General features: G+C 46.8%; 7 protein-coding genes across 7 annotated transcripts; 3 read left to right on the top strand and 4 right to left on the bottom strand.

Moving 5' to 3' along the window:
• Positions 1-433: 433 nt before the first annotated feature.
• On the bottom strand, positions 434-2,044 carry BO85DRAFT_513436 (tryptophan--tRNA ligase MSW1; the record flags this gene model as incomplete). Its single annotated transcript, XM_025664708.1, has 5 exons — positions 434-1,066; positions 1,138-1,256; positions 1,304-1,419; positions 1,505-1,585; positions 1,634-2,044. The coding sequence occupies 5 exons, from the start codon at positions 2,042-2,044 to the stop codon at positions 618-620; spliced, it is 1,176 nt and encodes a 391-aa protein (XP_025515794.1). The 3' UTR covers positions 434-617.
• A 338-nt stretch (positions 2,045-2,382) lies between these two features.
• Positions 2,383-3,427, bottom strand: BO85DRAFT_371742 (mitochondrial 37S ribosomal protein uS10m; the record flags this gene model as incomplete). Its single annotated transcript, XM_025656010.1, has 5 exons — positions 2,383-2,558; positions 2,631-3,055; positions 3,120-3,149; positions 3,210-3,316; positions 3,374-3,427. 5 exons carry the CDS (start codon positions 3,425-3,427, stop codon positions 2,383-2,385), a joined length of 792 nt encoding a protein of 263 aa, XP_025515793.1.
• Positions 3,428-3,476: 49 nt separating this feature from the next.
• On the top strand, positions 3,477-5,238 carry BO85DRAFT_468525 (purine-nucleoside phosphorylase; the record flags this gene model as incomplete). The annotated part of the gene is made up of 7 exons (XM_025662269.1): positions 3,477-3,493; positions 3,853-4,037; positions 4,092-4,170; positions 4,231-4,310; positions 4,378-4,442; positions 4,500-4,702; positions 4,755-5,238. 7 exons carry the CDS (start codon positions 3,477-3,479, stop codon positions 5,047-5,049), a joined length of 924 nt encoding a protein of 307 aa, XP_025515792.1. The 3' UTR covers positions 5,050-5,238.
• BO85DRAFT_448983 (Fcf2 domain-containing protein) lies at positions 5,092-6,483 on the bottom strand. The gene is made up of 3 exons (XM_025660062.1): positions 6,129-6,483; positions 5,910-6,072; positions 5,092-5,672 (listed from the first exon to the last, which is right to left on the bottom strand). Exons 1-3 carry the CDS (start codon positions 6,311-6,313, stop codon positions 5,298-5,300), a joined length of 723 nt encoding a protein of 240 aa, XP_025515791.1. The 5' UTR covers positions 6,314-6,483; the 3' UTR covers positions 5,092-5,297.
• A 1,133-nt stretch (positions 6,484-7,616) lies between these two features.
• hapE (CCAAT-binding factor complex subunit HapE) lies at positions 7,617-8,922 on the top strand. Its single transcript, XM_025655239.1, has 4 exons — positions 7,617-7,782; positions 7,876-7,889; positions 7,958-8,014; positions 8,065-8,922. Exons 1-4 carry the CDS (start codon positions 7,701-7,703, stop codon positions 8,707-8,709), a joined length of 798 nt encoding a protein of 265 aa, XP_025515790.1. The 5' UTR covers positions 7,617-7,700; the 3' UTR covers positions 8,710-8,922.
• Positions 8,923-9,135: 213 nt separating this feature from the next.
• BO85DRAFT_371804 (Rab GTPase-binding exocyst subunit SEC15) lies at positions 9,136-11,819 on the bottom strand (the record flags this gene model as incomplete). The annotated part of the gene is made up of 8 exons (XM_025656011.1): positions 9,136-9,465; positions 9,517-9,966; positions 10,013-10,148; positions 10,207-10,316; positions 10,368-10,469; positions 10,527-10,658; positions 10,716-11,708; positions 11,769-11,819. 8 exons carry the CDS (start codon positions 11,817-11,819, stop codon positions 9,136-9,138), a joined length of 2,304 nt encoding a protein of 767 aa, XP_025515789.1.
• A 1,589-nt stretch (positions 11,820-13,408) lies between these two features.
• On the top strand, positions 13,409-17,833 carry BO85DRAFT_370929 (meiosis protein MEI2; the record flags this gene model as incomplete). The annotated part of the gene is made up of 15 exons (XM_025655978.1): positions 13,409-13,599; positions 13,651-14,038; positions 14,137-14,571; positions 14,627-14,992; positions 15,051-15,086; positions 15,154-15,220; positions 15,286-15,304; positions 15,364-15,394; positions 15,443-15,460; positions 15,509-15,537; positions 15,592-15,635; positions 15,690-15,769; positions 15,830-15,931; positions 15,981-16,116; positions 17,454-17,833. The coding sequence occupies 15 exons, from the start codon at positions 13,409-13,411 to the stop codon at positions 17,831-17,833; spliced, it is 2,322 nt and encodes a 773-aa protein (XP_025515788.1).
• Between the last annotated feature and the right edge of the window lie 86 nt (positions 17,834-17,919).

Raw genomic sequence — 17,919 nt, 5'->3', positions numbered from 1 at the left:
GCGCATATTGCTGTAGATATTGGCTATGCCGTTCACCCGCAGTACCGAATAATATCGAATAACCCACATGTTTACGTATACAACGAAGTAGCAAGGGATATAATTTGTCGTCATTCGAAGTGGAGCATGTGAGATGTACTGTGCGCCCTGAACATGCACGTGGTACGGGGAGTCTGATTAGCCTGTGTGCACTCAATGAGACTTCCGCCTTGCTGTCTTTTCGTATCGTAGTGATGTAGCATGCTGGCATAGGCAGCAGCGATGAAACATGTGTTCTGGCCCAGCGCTAGCCGAAAAACTATAATCCTGAAGCCTAAAAGAGCCGCCACCAATCATTGCTTGAACACGGTGTGTCAAGTCATATAAGCCTTAACAACATCTGTTTGGCAAGGTTCGTCGATTATTCCTTAGGCAGCTCCTAGCATGTACCAGAATATGATATGAATTAGTAGCGCATGGTAATCACATTGCCAACAATCCTGCCAACACGGCTAGTCCACCGGGAATCATATGTACATCTGGAGAAATGGGGGAGGGCTAGAGATTGGAGAAACAAGCGCGCAAACAGCGAGGGCGTAATGGAAAGGCGTGACGGAACGTCGCACCAGAATATACCCTCACAAGCCCATAGCTTCTCTGACTCGTGTCATAGTCAGCTCAGCGTTGGCTCGAGCGGCTCGAGCACCTTTCTCTGATATGTCCTCAAGGTAGCCAGTCTTATCCTCCATCAGCGAGAAATATTTTTCTCTTACAGGCTGCAGGTGATTGGATATTTTATGGGCGAGGTTCTCCTTAAGTGCTCGCAGACTGGCTGACTGGAACTCCAGAACTAACTCTTCACACGACCGTCCCTCGAAGTGGCTAAGAAGCTCCAGAAGATTAGAGACGCCCGGCCTGCGAAGAGGATCGTAAGTTATTGTTGTTTCAGAGTCAGTAAGCGCCGCTTTAAGCTTTTTGTGGATCTGGCCAGGTGAATCAGTGAGCAGGATTCTCGACCGTTCGTCTACATGAGATTTCGACATCTTCAATGTTGGCTCTTTGAGAGACATGACTCGTTTTGCAGGTGCTGATAGGTGAAATTGAAGTTAGTCAATATTCTCTACCGCATGCAATGAAACCATCGTATGAAGGACACACATATAAGTGACTCTGGTGCTGGAAACACTGTTCCATAGACGTGATTGAAGCTGTTTGCTATGTTTCTGGAAAACTCAAGGTGCTGTTTCTGGTCCTCTCCGACGGGAACATGTGTAGCTCTGGGTTGCGTTAGTGTGTGATCAAACTAAATGTCGTGATAACGAACCTGTGTACTAGTATGTCCGCAGCTTGGAGAACAGGATACGAGAAAAGGCCGAGTCGCAGCCTTGACCTGGCCTCTGAAGTATCTAGAGTTGTGTCTTCAGGCAATTGGAGTTTGCTCTAATCCGTGTCAATGCTAAGGCTTTAACCTCCTCAGAAGATCCCCAAAACTTTCTGTAATGTTTTCATTGTCATGTGTGCTTACCTTCCACTGGGTCATTCGTGACAGGTATCCCATGGAGGCTACTGTGCACAGGATCCAGAACAATTCCGCATGCGCTGCTACCTAGTACTGTTTAGCGCGAGACTCTGTTAAAGCCAATTAATCACATACAGAACTTTGGTAGAATATGGTTGAGCGGTCGGGGTCAAGGCCAGCAGCTACTAGGGTAGCAAGTGCTTCTTTTCTCCACTGTCTCAACTGGGCGCTTTCTTGGGGTACTGTCAATGCATGCAGGTCGACTATGGAGAAGTACAAACTCGTCCCATCACTCGCGTCATCTTGTAGCTTTACCCATTCTCTTAGGGCACCCAGGTAATTCCCTAAATGCGGTACACCTGTGGGTTGAATCCCGGAGAAGATCGTTTTAGCAAAACGTGGTGAGCGTGGAGTTTGGCAACTACTCCATCTTCGGAAGCTGAAACTACTCGACTTCCGACTCACCAACTCTAGTTGGGGCTGAATCGAACTAGGCCGATGAGCTATTGTCAGGATGCGGCTATACCGACATATGTTAACATGCATGGCTGTTCTTTTCATCACATGGAAGCCCGTCCCAAGGAGGTATATGTCCGAGGTTGTTTCGTGCTTTGCAACAAATTCAGTCACGTGATTAACTAGACTACTAGTTGGCCCAGCTGTTGAATAGGATTGTCTAGTGGCTACTCAATGAATCTCATAAAGCACGTATAAGCCGCAACAAAAGACGTGACACCGATACATCTGCCTTTCTCTAGCAAGAACTCATTATGGAAGGCTTATAGACAAAGCTATTATAAAAAGTGGGATTGTCGGAATTGGCAAATTCGTACAAGATGATGACAACTATGTGATATTATACAGAGTATTGGATGACATGGTGCTTATGCCTTGCGTGCTGTAGTTAGGGGGCCCTTGTATGCAACGAATCGTTCGTTGTCCAGGATATCCGAAATCGAATCACAAGATGTTGCATCTTGCCGCTGACCAAATTGTGAAAGGTAAGGCTGAAGCGACTTCTCGACTTCTGGAAGAGTGCTGTCCATGTTTGCAGCTACGTCTGTGACCACGATATAGTTAGTGACGTGGCGAACAAAATCGAAGACAAAGCAAGGTAAGAATTGCAATATACCAAGGCTTTCATGTTCCCAAACATTTGCTTTCATGCCGACTCCGTAGAAAGCATGCTTGCGCAAGAATGCTAGCCATGTCTGTACAACCTGAGGGTTGCCGTCTTTAATTTGTACCAAGCGTCGGAGCGTAATCCTTTCGAAATTCTCCTGACTCTTTTTATGCACGAAGTTACTTCTAGGAACGGTCCATCGCTCAACAATTCGTGGCAGGGGCACCGGCCCCGAGACAGGGAGGTTCAGATAATAAGCCGCCCGCACAGCAAAATCGGCGAAAAATTCGACGTTCCGTACGCTGTAAGATCTCAACTGAAGATCACAAACTGGCAGGCCAAATTCGGCCTTCCTCCGGAGGGGTCGTAGGTACACAGCTTGAACGCTCCTGGGAAGTCGAGCCTTATTATTAATGCTCTCAAGGCGTTCTCTCCTAATCATGAGTGAGCGCATGTCATCGAGAGCAATTTATTGGAGATATAGATCAAAGTTCAGACCATTGTTTCGTTTGCGTCTCAGTCGATTTCCTGTACAAACACACAAGTCAGCTCTTCGAAGTTGTTCAAGGTGGTCGTGAGAGCGCTAACAGTGCACTGGATTCAGCTGAGCCTGCTTGGGGGAGAGTATCGTTCGTTGACGGTGCATTATGGGTTATCCCAGAGGAAGTGCTGTAACCTCTAAAACCTGCTAGTAACTGAAAGCTGTTGGTATGGTTTCGCTAAAAGGGTAGGATGGGGTGACGAAAGATTACCTGGAACTGCCTGCCAGTGCATTTAAGTAGCCGAGGGTTGAGGGATAATGTCATGGTTGAGATCAATGTCTGGAAGAGTTGAATAGATGGAACACAGAGAACAATGCGCCAAATCCCTAGGTCCGTAGTATTGCAGGGACCTTGTACATACTCACTTGAATACCTACAATCTTTTTTCCATCAGGGCCCCAAGGATAGCGAGCGGAAGGCCACCCTTGATTGGCCACGAAAATTGACCGCCTTGCTTGCTCATCCGATCACATGACTATTTACCGGCTTCTGATACTACTTACTACTAGTTGTGGATGATAAATCGTGCTTTCTTGGGAATTAAGAGCACAGTCAAGTTGATCCTAACGCTGTAGATATATTTTATGGCCCCGGAGTACCTTTTTTGACAACCAACTTACCCACCACTACTACTATCGTGAAATTGGAGCGAGAATCATACTTCAAGCAATTATGGCATCCTCTCGCAGCTCATCATTTCAACATGCGAGTGAGGCATGCTCATTTCTGAAGGAACGCCTACCGGATTCATTGAAAGCACCTCGAGTTGCAATAATCTGTGGCTCTGGTTTGGGAGGGCTCGCAAGTACCATTGATCGCTTGCCTCAAGTCGATTTCGATTATGCTTCCATACCCCACTTTCCCCGTTCAACAGGTAGCCGTGTCCTCATAATTCGAAAGCCGTGACGCTTTACGCTCATTTATCAAGTTGCTGGCCATGCAGGAAAACTAGTCTTTGGACTACTCAGTGAAAATATACCTACAGTGTTGATGGTTGGCCGTGCTCAGTGAGGCTGCTCCATCAAGAGGGGTTATTTACTTAGCCTGCTAATAAGACTTTCCAAAAGTTATTACGAAGGGCATTCCATTGACCAAGTGACATTTCCTATACGTGTCTTCAAACTCTTGGGGGTTGACACAATTATCTGTCAGTTATATGCTCTTTCTTCGTCGAAGCCTAAGTGATGTACTACTGATAGTTTACTGGTTTTTAGTAACCAACGCCGCCGGTGGACTGAATCCTGAATATATGGTAGGAGATATTGTTCTGCTGAATGATGTAAGTGTATCACTACTTGACAGCATCCAAGCACAGGCTTAACACATTCAATTCTAGCACATATTCTTGGCTGGCCTGGCGGGGGTTCATCCACTACGCGGTCCGAACTCGGAGGAGTTTGGCCCCCGGTTCCCACCTCTATCAGATGCGTACGACCTTCAATTGCGTTGTAACGTCCACAAAGCATGGGCCAAGATTGTAAATGTAGAAAGCAAAAGAAGACTGCATGAGGGAGTGTATGCCTTCGTCGGGGGTCCTAGGTAAGCTTTGTCCATCTTGACGAACTAATGACCAGCATTCTAAAGAATTCAGTTATGAGACCCGGGCAGAATGTCGTATGCTTCGCCAGCTAGGCGCCGATCTTGTCGGGATGTCGACCGTACCGGAGATTGTTGTTGCCAGGCATTGCGGGATTAGAGTCCTAGCTTTGAGCCTGGTAACGAACAACGCGGTTCTCTCACCAGTGCCTCGCGGAGATGACCACCGTCTTGATGGGAAAGATGTAGCAGAGCTCGGTGAGATTTTGCAAGTAGGAAAAGCGGACCATCAGGAAGTCCTTGAGGCAGGCCGCTCCGCCGCCACGGACATGCAGGTATGCACCGCATGACCCCCTCCAGTTTTCGCGCACTGATAGTAACTATCAATTCAAGAAGCTTGTTATACAGACCATCGCGGATGTCTTTCAGTCAGGCTCGTATGGAGATACGATCGGCGGTCGGTGAGTCAGCGCGGATGGGGAGGACTATTTGAGCACTGGGGCACAACTAGACGCTCCGGCAATGTCAGAGACTTCAAATTAGGTTTCTTTTGTCCGGAGACTGGTCATTATGACTGTCTGAACAGAAACCAATTCATTCACTTGCTCCTCGTGTTCCGTTTCGCTCGCAAATTCTTGTAGTAGGAACGTTTGCCGCTCTGCTTGACAGACTGGATGTCCTTGTACTTAGCCTCAAATCGCTTGTTTCCTTGCTCCGCTGCCAGTGCTTCCTCAACGAAAGTCTTCTTTCTATCCCTTTTAGCGATGCGGCTACTGAAAAACTCAGTCGGACCTTCGATGATGGTTCCCACTTGAGAATACTGAGGAGGGCGTGCTTTGCCGCCCTCCTTCTTGTAATGCCTCTTCGGATCTAATACTGAGCGCATTCGAAGCAACTGCAGGTCTCTCTTGAGTTCTGTGGTCAACTCCGTCTTTGGAAGGTCGAACCAATCGCTACCAGCTGTGGGTTTGTCCTGAAAAGAAGACAAGTTAGCTATCGTCACCCATATAGGCAAAATAGCAGGATAGTAAAGATGGGGATGATGCTCAGAGTAACTATGAAACAATAATGTGTACTCTCATAGGCACAGCGCATCCCAGTACGGGATGTTTAGCTGCATCAAGCGCTTACGCGATGGGATTTATTTTCCTCATAGCATCTGTGACAAACGACACAACAAAGGTGTTCAGGGGGAAGTAACGCGTCTCACCTTGGAACTTGGCTTTGAGCTTTTAGATCCAGTCGGTCGCATCTCGAGTGGCGATCTGATGCTGGGGCTATTCATTGCTCCGATGGCATCTTCCACAACTGCAACATCATCTTGTTGACGGACATATGGCCTTAGGGAGCCTCCTGGTGCCAACTTAGGGATACTAAGCAACAACAAATTAGCTTTCGAAGGCGTATAAATTTTGACGGGTACACATACTGAACTGAGGTTGCTTCCAAACCCACATTGGTCAAGCTATCGGCATTGGAAGCATTGGCCCTAGCATCACAGGGCCTCAAGCGATCCTCAGCCTCGCAAAGCAACTGTTCAATATCTTCATCATTTAACCTGACCTCATCCTGTGGTGGGACACTGGTAAGTTCAATGCATGTTGCACCTGTCATGTCCTATAGTAGAGGATTCAGGTAACTCGTGTGTGCACAAGTTAAGGTAAAAGGAAGACCAGGAAGTGGAAGCCCACAGGGTAGGTATTTATAGCGTAAATTCAGGGCTACTTTCCTGTGGAAGAAGTTCAATGGCAAGCTCGATGGAAAATTTGTGCTGTGGGGCGGAACCTCACCTTAACTAACCCCTTGGCAACTAGTACCTATGTGGAGATATGCCTGCAATACCGGGTTATTATTATTCCTGCCCTATAGTCTCGTTTTGTAACTGCTTCGGTATCAGTAGTAATTGTCTATCTGTTTCGCACGTTTTGACACCTTCAACTTGCTGACCGCTAATGTAACAAACCAACTGGCTCTGCATGCACAAAAAGGGCCGATGATCTTCTTTGAACTGTGGGTGTATATACAATTTGTCACATCTATTCTGTAACTTGGCACTTTCCGGCGGTCGAGTGAAATTCTTCCGAGCTGCTACAGCCATCTAACAGTCCACTTCAAGGTGTCGGAAATCAAATGTAGTACTGATCCATCATGTTACTACATAGTGATGATTGCATTTCAATGGTTGGTTGAGTATGGATGCTAGTGTATAGCCCATATTGCAACGTCCTGACTATTTAGAGCTAGTGTCGCTCGGTCCAGTTGCTTTGTAAAAGATTTGAGTGCAGAGCACCAATGTGGCATGTGAGCGTCATGATCTTATAAAGTCATGCCATTCTCTAGTGGTCTATCACTCTGTACAATTAGGTTATTCGTATACTGTCCGGATATTGTAAGCGATCAGCCCGATGTATAAGTATCAAATTGTGTTCTCAAAGATCAATGCATTGACTTAAGTGTCGTAATCCTGGCTGGAACTTGAGAGCCAGATTGTGAAATTTGACACATGATTCAAAACTATCAAGCTCACTGGAAAAGAAAGAAACGAAATCATGGATCTCCTATATCTAGCACCGATCCTACGGAGTACTACTATGTTCAGAGTAGGAAGTGTGGGTTGTCATCGACCTCCGCAGGGTCTGAATGCCAAGAGGCTTCTGCTAGCGTCACTCGGGCTGCGCTACGCTTGGCGCCGCGTCTTTGCCATGGTTGCACGCTACCTACATACAAAGGCATCGAAGCACAATCATCTGTTTGGCGCTTTCTATCTCCATCATCGATCTGTCACTTCATAAAGCTCACTAGGTCACTATACTTCAAGACTTCGACCCCTTAACCCTCTTGGTAAACCGGCTGGCTTGCTTCTATCTAGTCTGTCGCGTCCCAACACCCCGCTATCGCGCCTGTTGAGATCGCATTTTCATCATTTGCCAGACGAGTCTGTGACAGTACTGTTGCGCACGTCTTATATCTAATCACAAGTGGCTGGGCTAGTCATTCAATCATGGAGCAAACTGCACAAACCCCTGGAACACAGCAGGGCAGGCAGCAGCCTGTGTACGACACCCGAAATGGTGGGCATTATGGTAAATATTCCTCAAAACCCCCTACGCGTGTTCATGTCTACATACACATATACACGTGAAAATCCACGCTCAAGGCTGATGGCATGTCCTTAGGTGCTAGCGCAGCGGTATGGTCGCCTTCAGAAGCTTACGAGTACGCCTACGTTCTTAAGGCTAACATGCTATATACGTCTAGCTTTCTGCGCAAGGCTATGCGCCAGTTGCCGAGCTCTATACCGGGACATGGGCGAATGTGAGTTTTCTACATGAGTAGAGAATGTAGCGTGACTGACATTCCGCCAGGTCAACCAAGGCTTGCAAGGAACCGCCCGTGATATACTTACAACATACTGGCAGCACATCATCAACCATCTAGAATCGGACAACCATGATTATAAGATACACCAGCTACCACTTGCTCGCATCAAAAAGGTCATGAAGGCTGACCCAGAGGTTAAAATGATATCAGCGGAGGCACCAATACTTTTCGCCAAAGGTTGTGATATCTTTATCACTGAACTGACCATGCGTGCATGGATTCATGCCGAGGACAACAAGCGCCGTACACTACAGAGGTCTGATATTGCAGCAGCACTATCAAAGTCTGATATGTTCGATTTCCTCATTGACATAGTACCTCGCGAGGAGGCCACGTCCCATGCAAAGAGGTCTAGCCAGACAGCTGGAGCTTCTGCAGGCGTTCCTGGCCCCGCAGGAGCCACCGGCCAACTGCCACCATCTCAACACGGTGTTCCCCATCACATGCCTCCGCCGGACTATAGTACCCTGGGTCAGCATGGGCTCCAAGATCAAGAGTACCGGCCGCCGACGATGTATGCTGGAGCTGTGCAGTCTGACCCCACGGCTGCCTATGGTCAGCATCAGCCTCAAATGTTCGAAGGAATGTATGCAGCATATCCGCATCTACCACCTCAGCAGGTATGTTAATATTATCACGAGAAACCCACCTCCTTTCTCGTCTCTTTCCTTTTCCTATTGTTCTAGCTGTTATCTACATTGGCTCAACCTTGACTAATGCACTGGACACCAATAAGTGAGTGATGATGACACTCAAAAGTAGGCACAGCCTGAGCGGCACACGAGGATTTTAAGTTGAACGGCACCATGCCATCGTATCCGCTACCCGGTCAAGGAAGTGACCAGCTATGTACTGTGGTGCAACAGCTATGCGTTGCAAATGTTACGGAGTTATCATGAAGCAGATCTCATACCCACATATCTTTCAACACGTTCTTCCTGAATGAAATTGGTGCACTTGCTCGATGGTACATAGAAATGAAGTAGCCCAAGTAGTCAGCACAATTCATGACTTCTTGCCAAATCTCGAGGAGAGAGTGGAGAATTTATCTGCTTTTACGGGACTTTGAACGGTACGTATGATCCTTCTTGTTGGTTAGTAATAGTATCCAGGCTATGGTGGTTGGTAACGCACTTCTCTAACAGGACGGGACCATGAATAGCGTCCACACGACCGTACTTCTTGTTCCGCGTAGATATATCATAGAACTCGTCAGTGTTATCTGCTTGCATCAATTGCACAGTCTGTTGCAGCTCGTCGAGGTTTTCTCGGAGGATGGGAACACCAAGACCATCAACAAATTGGGATAGGTATTCGACATCTTTTGCAAGAGCCATTACACCGTTTGGGTTGATCCTTTTCACCTCCGGAGAGAGAGGGAGTGCCTGACGGAGGTTAGCAGAAATACAGTAAATTTATCGCTTGGCGCTACTTACAAGAATCATATTCGCGGCATGACTAAGAGCGTCGAAGTAGATAAGTTCTTTGATTTCTGTCGGTAAGCCGAGGAGCGTCGAGTTCATGATGTTTGACAAGAAGCGTGTTAGTGTTTGCATGTAGTTGCTAGGCTCTGCGGGTGGGACAGATGCCATCCAATCGTACTCAGCCGTTTCTATGAGATCATCAATCTTGGAATTGACAACTTCAAAGATACGTTTCTCTGCCGCTTTCTTATTGCTTCTGAACTTCTCGGTAGCGTTCAAAGTGACCACGTCACCGGAGACATTCTGTGATCGAGCAGCAGCGAGTAACAGCTCAAGTTCGCGACAGGCAAGCTCAAAATGCTCTAGGTTTATCAAAATCTGCACAATCTGCCCCAGATATTGTGAGGAAAGACGTTCGACAAGGGTGTCGCAAACTTTGTCTGATAGGAGTTCATCCAGTGCCTAGAATTGTAAGAGATGTGAAGGTATATGTGATATGGATACTTACATCCCTTAGGGTTTCGTCAATGAGACTAGGGTGTGAGAAATCGTCATTGGCAAAAAAGTAGAACTGGTTCAGAAAGTTGCGGATGTCGATGCAGCATAAGGGATACATTTGGGAAAATGGTAAGACACACGGAAACCTGCGCTATCGTTAGTGATGATTGATTCAAGTGTCTTAAGTTAACAGTAGGAACGTACACTTGCTCTTCCCTTGGCTTGCCAGGGCTGTACCAACTGACATTCAGTACCTTGTCAAATTCCTCGATTGTCTGGATAGGCATAGGCATATAATCATCGGTCGATACTATCTTCACGGGTTTTAATATAGAGAAACAGAACCGATTCGTAAGGAAACATACCTCTCGGAAATCGTCACTAAATCTTTTCTTGAGAAGGTCGGCATATTTCCTAAAAAGAATCAAGAGAAAGTCATCGAACACCCCGACGTGAAAGTCCCATGTCTATTTTCATATTAGTTAGTATGTCTCGCCAACATTCAGACTCAGAGGTCAACAGACATTCATTGTTTGCATGAACAATGCGATGAGGTTTTTTATTTTCAGTAGGCTCTCAGCATTGTCAACCTCATGGAGAGCCCCGGATATTAGGATCACAGCTGTTTGGCACATAGAATCCCATAATTCATCGACCTTTACCAATTCGTTCAGCCCAACAAATCTACCCATTCATTCAAAGAACAAACTCACATCGACAGAAGACCTCAGGTCCGGAACCCTCTTCATTGTAGAACGCTCGACAATGGCGAATCCTGCCATTTCTTCGAGAAGATTGTGCAGACTAGCCCCATCTTCATCAACAAGAGTAATGGAGGCTGGTAGCAAAAGTTCCTTCTGCCGACGCCGAGTATTAGCGTACTCAACTCGAAATCTATCCATATGCCCTAATGATCGATGAATGTGGAGGCATTCAAATAAAGGCGTAAAGTCCACTTGAAGTTCCTCGTTTTGCAAAAGATCGTACTCTTCGCTCTCGTCGGATACCAGCTCAATTGCCGAATTGAGCTTGAATTGACCAAGATATGGAGATATCTCTGTCCGCTCCTTATGCCTGGTCTTTCGCAAGTCTGTATGGTATAAAGCGATCTCCCCGAGGTACTGCGACATTTCTCGGATTCTGTATAGCCAAGTATTAAGGTCAGACATGACAGCTTCAGCTATTGCTTTTTGTGTTGTTGGGACTGAGCGCTGAATCATGTCCGCGATTTTATACTGCGTCACCCCTTTAAGATGGACATTTTGCAATTCTTCTAAAGCGCGCAGTGCGGCATAATGATTCTTCTTAGCGAGTAGATCATGAACTTGATTCGCGAGACGCAACACCTCGAGACAGTCCTGTATAGCTCTAGAAGTCTCATCGATGTTCTGCCGGTGACTCCGTGACTCTACCAGAGCTCTCTTTTGTTCGGCCAGCTTTTCGGTGCTTGCTTGTATCGACTGGTTAAGGTCCAATATTTCAGCAGTCAGGCTGACTGTACCTTCCCTGATGCGTAAAAGTTGATTCACTGATGTTACGAATTCCTGGTGATTGGTATTGCATATTGTCTCTATCTCAGCCTCCTTGTCACTAGCAAACCTAGACAAAGTCTGTGATAGTTGTGATGTTCGGTTGCCGACGCTGTACTCTTTGATGGAAGGAATCAATTGGTCGATGTAGTCCGCGTCTGAGGGAGATATGATAAGCTATGGAGACCATGAGTATTAGTTAGTAGCCCGTCGCACAAACTCTTTTGCCATGCGTACCTGATTCAGGAGGTATGACGACTCATTGCGAGAAGGTGCCACTGATGGCATTGTGACGAGTTTGTATGTGGGAGTCGGCTGCGGTAGATAACAGAATCCAATCGACTGCTGTGACAACTTGCTCACTATTAAGGACAAAACGCGCGTCAAATTTCAAAAAAAAGGGGCAGTAAAGACTTCAAAGGAACTGCCAGAAGCAAGTCAATTATCGCGGACACAGAAGAGTCACTCGGTTTGGGCGGGTATGGTTACACAGTATGCTGAAACCCCCATGATATGTGATAAGTTGTACTCTTAATATTACGTTTCCCTGCCAGCTCTCCGATTCCTCAGCCGTTGCGGGGATCCCACGAGATGGGGCCGCGGGCGTACATTGCTCTAGCCCGTTTTGGACACAGCCAAACTTAGTTATGTCCAATATCCAATGAAAGCGTGAAGCTCGCCGCTCAAGACTCAGATTACTACTACAAGGTACTCTAATTGAACTATGAACTATGATCTCTAAACAATATCAGACTTGAGCATTTGAGTTGTCTAGTGACCAAAGTCATACCTGCTAAGAACAGCTAGGGTTTTAAGAGTTTCAAAATTTCTCTCCTGTAAAGACTCCGAAGTGGTCTGTATGTTCAGCTGGCATAGACCTGAAGGCGGCTATCGTTTCTTACTCTATTCTGCGTTTACCTTTTACCTTCTAAGAAAAGTATCACTGGCACTAGCAATATTTTTTTTTCTTTGGAGCTGAACAGAGGCTTGGAGTCATTTGCAAAGCCAGGACACTGAGTATTCCAAGCCCCTTTATAACAAGCTATCAAGAGATGGACGAACCGTGAGGGAAGGTTGCTGATGTGTTTGGGTTCCTCTCAAGTATGAACAACAAGTAGCAATCTGATACCAGCCTTCTCTGGTTCATTATTTAACCTTTGAAACATTTTACAATGGGCCACTTGCGCAACCGAGAGGATTAAGTGAGGGGTTTCTCCCATGTTCGGTCTTTGGGCATTGGTATCGAGGCAGTTTGTTTGAGTCTGGGATTCAACCTCTTACTGTACACAGTGCTTTAACAACCCTCTTGCTCGAATGGAATGACACTACAAGTTCTCTGCATCTTGACTATCTCCCGAGTACCTACCAGTATTTCAATCGTTTTGTGGATTTTGCAACAGATGAGATACACAAGGGGTATCTTCCCTGTGTTATTAACCCAGTGTAAATTGGTGAACTGTTCAGTCTCCACCCTTGGCGCCTAGATTGGGGATGGTGGTGTGGTTCCAGTCCCGTCGCTGTATGTGTAAGAACAGGCTCTAGAAGCGGTATGCTATTGGGGTTTATCTCTCTCTGTGGGACGTGCTATTCCACATCTTTCCCTTGAGACGTGTTCTGTTGGTCTTATCCCACTCTCCTTCTGCTTGCAATATTTGACGTGACAGAGGGTTTATCTCTTGCTCGATTGCTTCTTCGGGCAGACTTCTAGGCGGCCGAGGCCTCTACTTCAATATCACGGTTTCCTGGGTTTGTTTGCTGTAAGGTGCTTTTTATCCACATCTGACTGTGTGAGTCTGGGCTCGCTCTCCAAGACAGGCCACCCCCGATAAGACAGAATTATCCTATATTCAACTGGGTTCTATCAACATTCTCACAGCATGAGGCCAAACGATACGTCCCACAGCTTGAGCAGTCCTGTTTCTACAAACGACATAGGCTCTGCCAATGGGTCCCCTGACACCAAGCTTACAGCATATTCGCCTGAGGATATGCGATCTACCTGCCTTCGCTCTGACTCCAACGTTGGTGACCCATTGGGCGACATTGGCAAACGAAAGTTATACCTGACGTAAGTGTACGATAACTATCTTGATTTCAGATCCGTCAGTGACAAGACCAGATCATCCTCTGACCCCTTTCTGGTGTCAACGAACACTTCTACCCGTGTTCAACTTTCACCAACAGCAGCAAGCTTCACACCAATTGGCGTGGCAGACAACGTTCTATCTAGGAGCAAGGCGCCTTCACTGTCTCGAGGCTTTTCCGGCGTTGGCTATCTAACAGCAAGCTCGGATATTGATCCATGCGAAGCTAGGAATGGCCCTCTCCAGGCCTCGGACAGATACTCACTGAAGTATGGAGTCATAGGCAATAGTCAGTCTGATACGAGGAACCGTCCGAATATCATGGACTACCAGACATTCGGCAGCGAGAACCATAGCCGAGCCCTGGTTATTGAAAATGTGCCGAAAAATCTTACCTATATGTCATTGGCTGGATTTTTCAATGTAAGTGGCCAAGTTCAGGAGGAAGAACAAACATATATATCCTGTCCTGATCAAAATCGGTGAAAAGAAATTTACATTACTGATTGTATGTTGGACAGCGTCGTGAATTTAGCTCCCTCAGAGGCCCCGTGCTTTCAGAACTCAATTCCATGGGCAAGGTCTATGTCGCATTCACGGACAGTCGGGAAGCGACCAAGGCAATAGAGAAGGTCAAAGTCCTGAGGCCTGAATGGCACATCTCTACGATTGCACCTAAAGAATATGTCAAACATGTTGAGCCTTCTCTTCTGCCACAGACTTCTAACTACGAGGGTCAGCTGCTTGTCACCGTCTATTATGACGGCAGAAACCCCAACCTCAATCAGCACACTGTTGCTCGCTCACTTGAAACCCTCTCTATGACATTCGGTGACATAAGGTCTTTCACATCCTTGCCAACTGAGCAAGAAAATATTGGCGAATTTCATATTGAGTACTTCAACACGCGTGATGCTGAGAACGTTTTGACCACCCTTAATGGGACGTCGGTTGATGTACGCAGACAACCCATTTTCTCTGCTTCCAAGTGGCTAATAAAAGTCGTTAAAGGATTGCATCCTAGACATCTCTCTTTTCAGGCCAGATATAGAAGAGAGAAAGTGCGAGCTGCCATTTACGGCTGAAACACCTTCAAGAGAGGAATTCCCTCCAGCCGAGGAGGCTTCTTTCACAAAGTCCACATCGTGGACCTCAGTTAGACCGGGCCGTGCTTCCTTCATGGAATTAAGCCCTACCGGTCGTTCCACGGTGCCCCCAGGTGAACATGCTAGTCTCATAGACTGGATGTCTAAGGCTGGTGAAAGGATCTTCCCCTCTCCTCGCCGCGAACTTAGCCGCTATCCTGATTTACGCATGGGCAGCCAAAATGCAGTCGATATAGAGAGAATACGTCTCGGCTTGGATGTCAGAACGACGGTATTATCACCGGCTCATGCTCCCTAGTTTGCTAACTGACATGCGCCTTCACTCACAGATTATGCTCCGCAACATCCCTAATAAAATCGACCAGGTGAGCAAAACTCCATTGGAAGGATACTGTTGTCAATATGCAGACTTGGAAATCCTAATAAGAGAAGGCTATGCTCAAAGCTATTGTGGATGAGACAAGCCATGGAAAATATGACTTTATGTACTTACGGATAGGTGGGTTGATATCCCAGCTCAAACAGGTCGATTTGAACCGACTAACCCCCATGCCATCCCTGCAGATTTCGCAAATAACTGCAAGTATGACTGCCAATATATGTAACGCCGCCATTGCCAGTATCTGACATTGTCTCTGCCAGCGTCGGGTACGCCTTTATAAATTTCGAAGATGTGAGTTCATCTCAACGACCCCGGCAGCCACTACTGACAGATCCTCAGCCGATTGATATCATTGATGTTAGTATCGTCCTGGTTCTCTTCATCGAAATCACTGATTTCATGTAGTTTATCAACGCAAGAGCGGGACGAACCTGGTATGCCGAGCCTGAAGGAAATACCACATGTCCATTGTTTTAACGCATGTACAGGAATTGTTTCAACAGTGACAAGGTGGCTGAAGTGTCTTATGCAAGTTCGTACTCGCTTATCCCTAGCAGACTATGGATTATCTAAAACGACAGGTCAGCTATACAAGGAAAAGATTGCTTGGTGCAAAAGTTCCGTAATAGTTCCGTCATGCTGGAACATCCATCATTTCGACCAAAGGTCCATATCATCCCTGCCATTCAGTCGACGTAAATTTAGAGATGAAGCTTATTCTCGCAGATTTTTCAGACCGGCACAGGCCCTCTTGCTGGGACCGAGGATCGCTTTCCTGGACCAGACAACCCTTCCAAAATGCGTCGCAGCATTGAAAATGCGGAACATGTTGGTAAGAGCACATATCTGCGTGCCTTGGAAGAACTACACTCATCAGCATTTCTCAGGACTATTTGCTCCGCGCGTCGGTCAGCAGTACCGTGACGAGCAGCGCCGTCGCCGTTCCCAATTCGATCGTGGAACCACTGCAGCCGAGCGCGAAGTAGTATATGTCCGAACACTCGCACCAAGACGTCCCTACGGTGTCGGTAATGGTCTCAGGAGTGGCCCCTGTACTTATCCTGGTATGAAGATGTGGCACGAATCAATGCACGAAAGCGGTCCCTAAGCCCTTCAACCCACTATACTCAAGGGCTGCTTCTGGTCAGCTGGACTCTCATCTAATCTAGGGAAATAACCAAGGAAAATTGCCTACATAGCCGTGCCTACGCTTGCGACCCTGGAAAGCGTACTGGTAAAAGTCAACTCCTACCAATCGCTATCCCACCCTTTCAAGTTAGATCTTCCCCGTTTATGTTTTCAGCTTGTTTGATCTACTTATGTCGAATACCAGCGCTCGATTGGAGCGACGGCCAGCATTTGACCCATGGGAGAAAACCTTATGGCCCTGGTTGGCTTGGTACGGTGTCTCGAATTGTGTCTAAATGTTGGAACCCTTTCTCTGTGAGATTTCGGTGCCCTGTTCCTAATGTTCATTGATCCTTCAGATGTTTGGTAATCTGTGATTTCAAATACATCCAGAAGAATCAAATCATCTTCGTTGCATGGCCTTCTCGTTTTCCCGATGTGGCGGTGAAAATTGCGTTCTAGGCCTCACACGAGGTCACTGTAATCCAGGGGCGCTATAGGTGAAGCGGGGATAATGGAGTACATTTGAATGCTGCTACATAGACTAGGAGGTCGGTACTCGGGTATTCTCCCCGAAGGAGCTAGACCTGTCGACTCTCGGCAAGGTTTCAAGGACCGAGTAAATTAATCCCTAGCGGCGGCTACTGTCATATATTTCGATATCCATCGTCGTTCAAATTCACCAATCTTAACCCACGGGTCGGGAAGTCTACACAGTCAAGTAGGCTCCGAGACCAAAGTCTATTATTACACAATTCAAAGCGCTACATTTACTTGTTGCGTTTCCCTCTCCTTGTGCAACAAAAACCCCGTTTGACACAACGCAGGACCGCCCAACTCACGTCCAGGCTAATTAGTAACTCGGCAGGGTCTTCTCGTTGTTGTGGCAGAGGATGAATATTGATGTGGATAGAATTTATGCGGTGCATTCTATACTTCATTTGATATTTCATCGAAATAAAAATCAACATCGAGGGACTAAGTGGTGGAAATGGTTGGCGATCCTGAAACGAGTTACCTTGAAGTTCGCCAGATCTCTCGACAGTCGGCAGCCATTTGGCAGTGATGAGTCTCCTGCTGATCAACATAGACATCATTTGGTGACATATCTTATGCCGAAGTGCTATCAGTAAGTTAGGAGAACGATTAACAGACGAGCTTTAAATAACCTCGCTTCATGCGACATCGCCGAGGATACTTGCTGATTTAAAAATATCCAGAGCATTCTCCGCAGTTGTTGCCGATGGACAGTTTTCTACTCTGGGGACAGTTTTGATTGCCACCCTTGCCCGTTTGGCAAAAGCCACAGGGATCGATAAGGATCTGAGATTGTCATCACAAACAGAAAAGGCTTCTACTGGCCCCATCTATGGCACCGATGCGCAACGAAGAGAGGATATGGGAGTCATCCTCTGCCGCCCTGAAGGCTCTTCAACACCAACGCTGCTATCTGGGACTCAAGTTCCGGAGATTTCACCTCGAGCCCATGATGAGGTGTCTCTAAAGGCTCCAGAAAGCACCGTAGGCTCAAAAAAGAAAAGCATGCGGAAGAAGAAGCGGAAAAAGGATGCCATCGATGATCTATTTGATAGCCTTCTATAGGTGCAAATAGCGGGTCTTGCTGACATGTCGTGAACGGTAGCTAGTAGATATACATCCTAAAGAGCATAACCTATATATGCAGTATT

This window comes from Aspergillus piperis, assembly GCF_003184755.1.
Source record: "Aspergillus piperis CBS 112811 unplaced genomic scaffold BO85scaffold_8, whole genome shotgun sequence".
In the NCBI taxonomy this organism is placed as follows: Eukaryota; Fungi; Ascomycota; class Eurotiomycetes; order Eurotiales; family Aspergillaceae; genus Aspergillus; species Aspergillus piperis.
The sequence above is the reverse complement of the archived record's forward strand: the minus strand, read 5'-3'. Positions and strand labels throughout refer to the sequence as shown.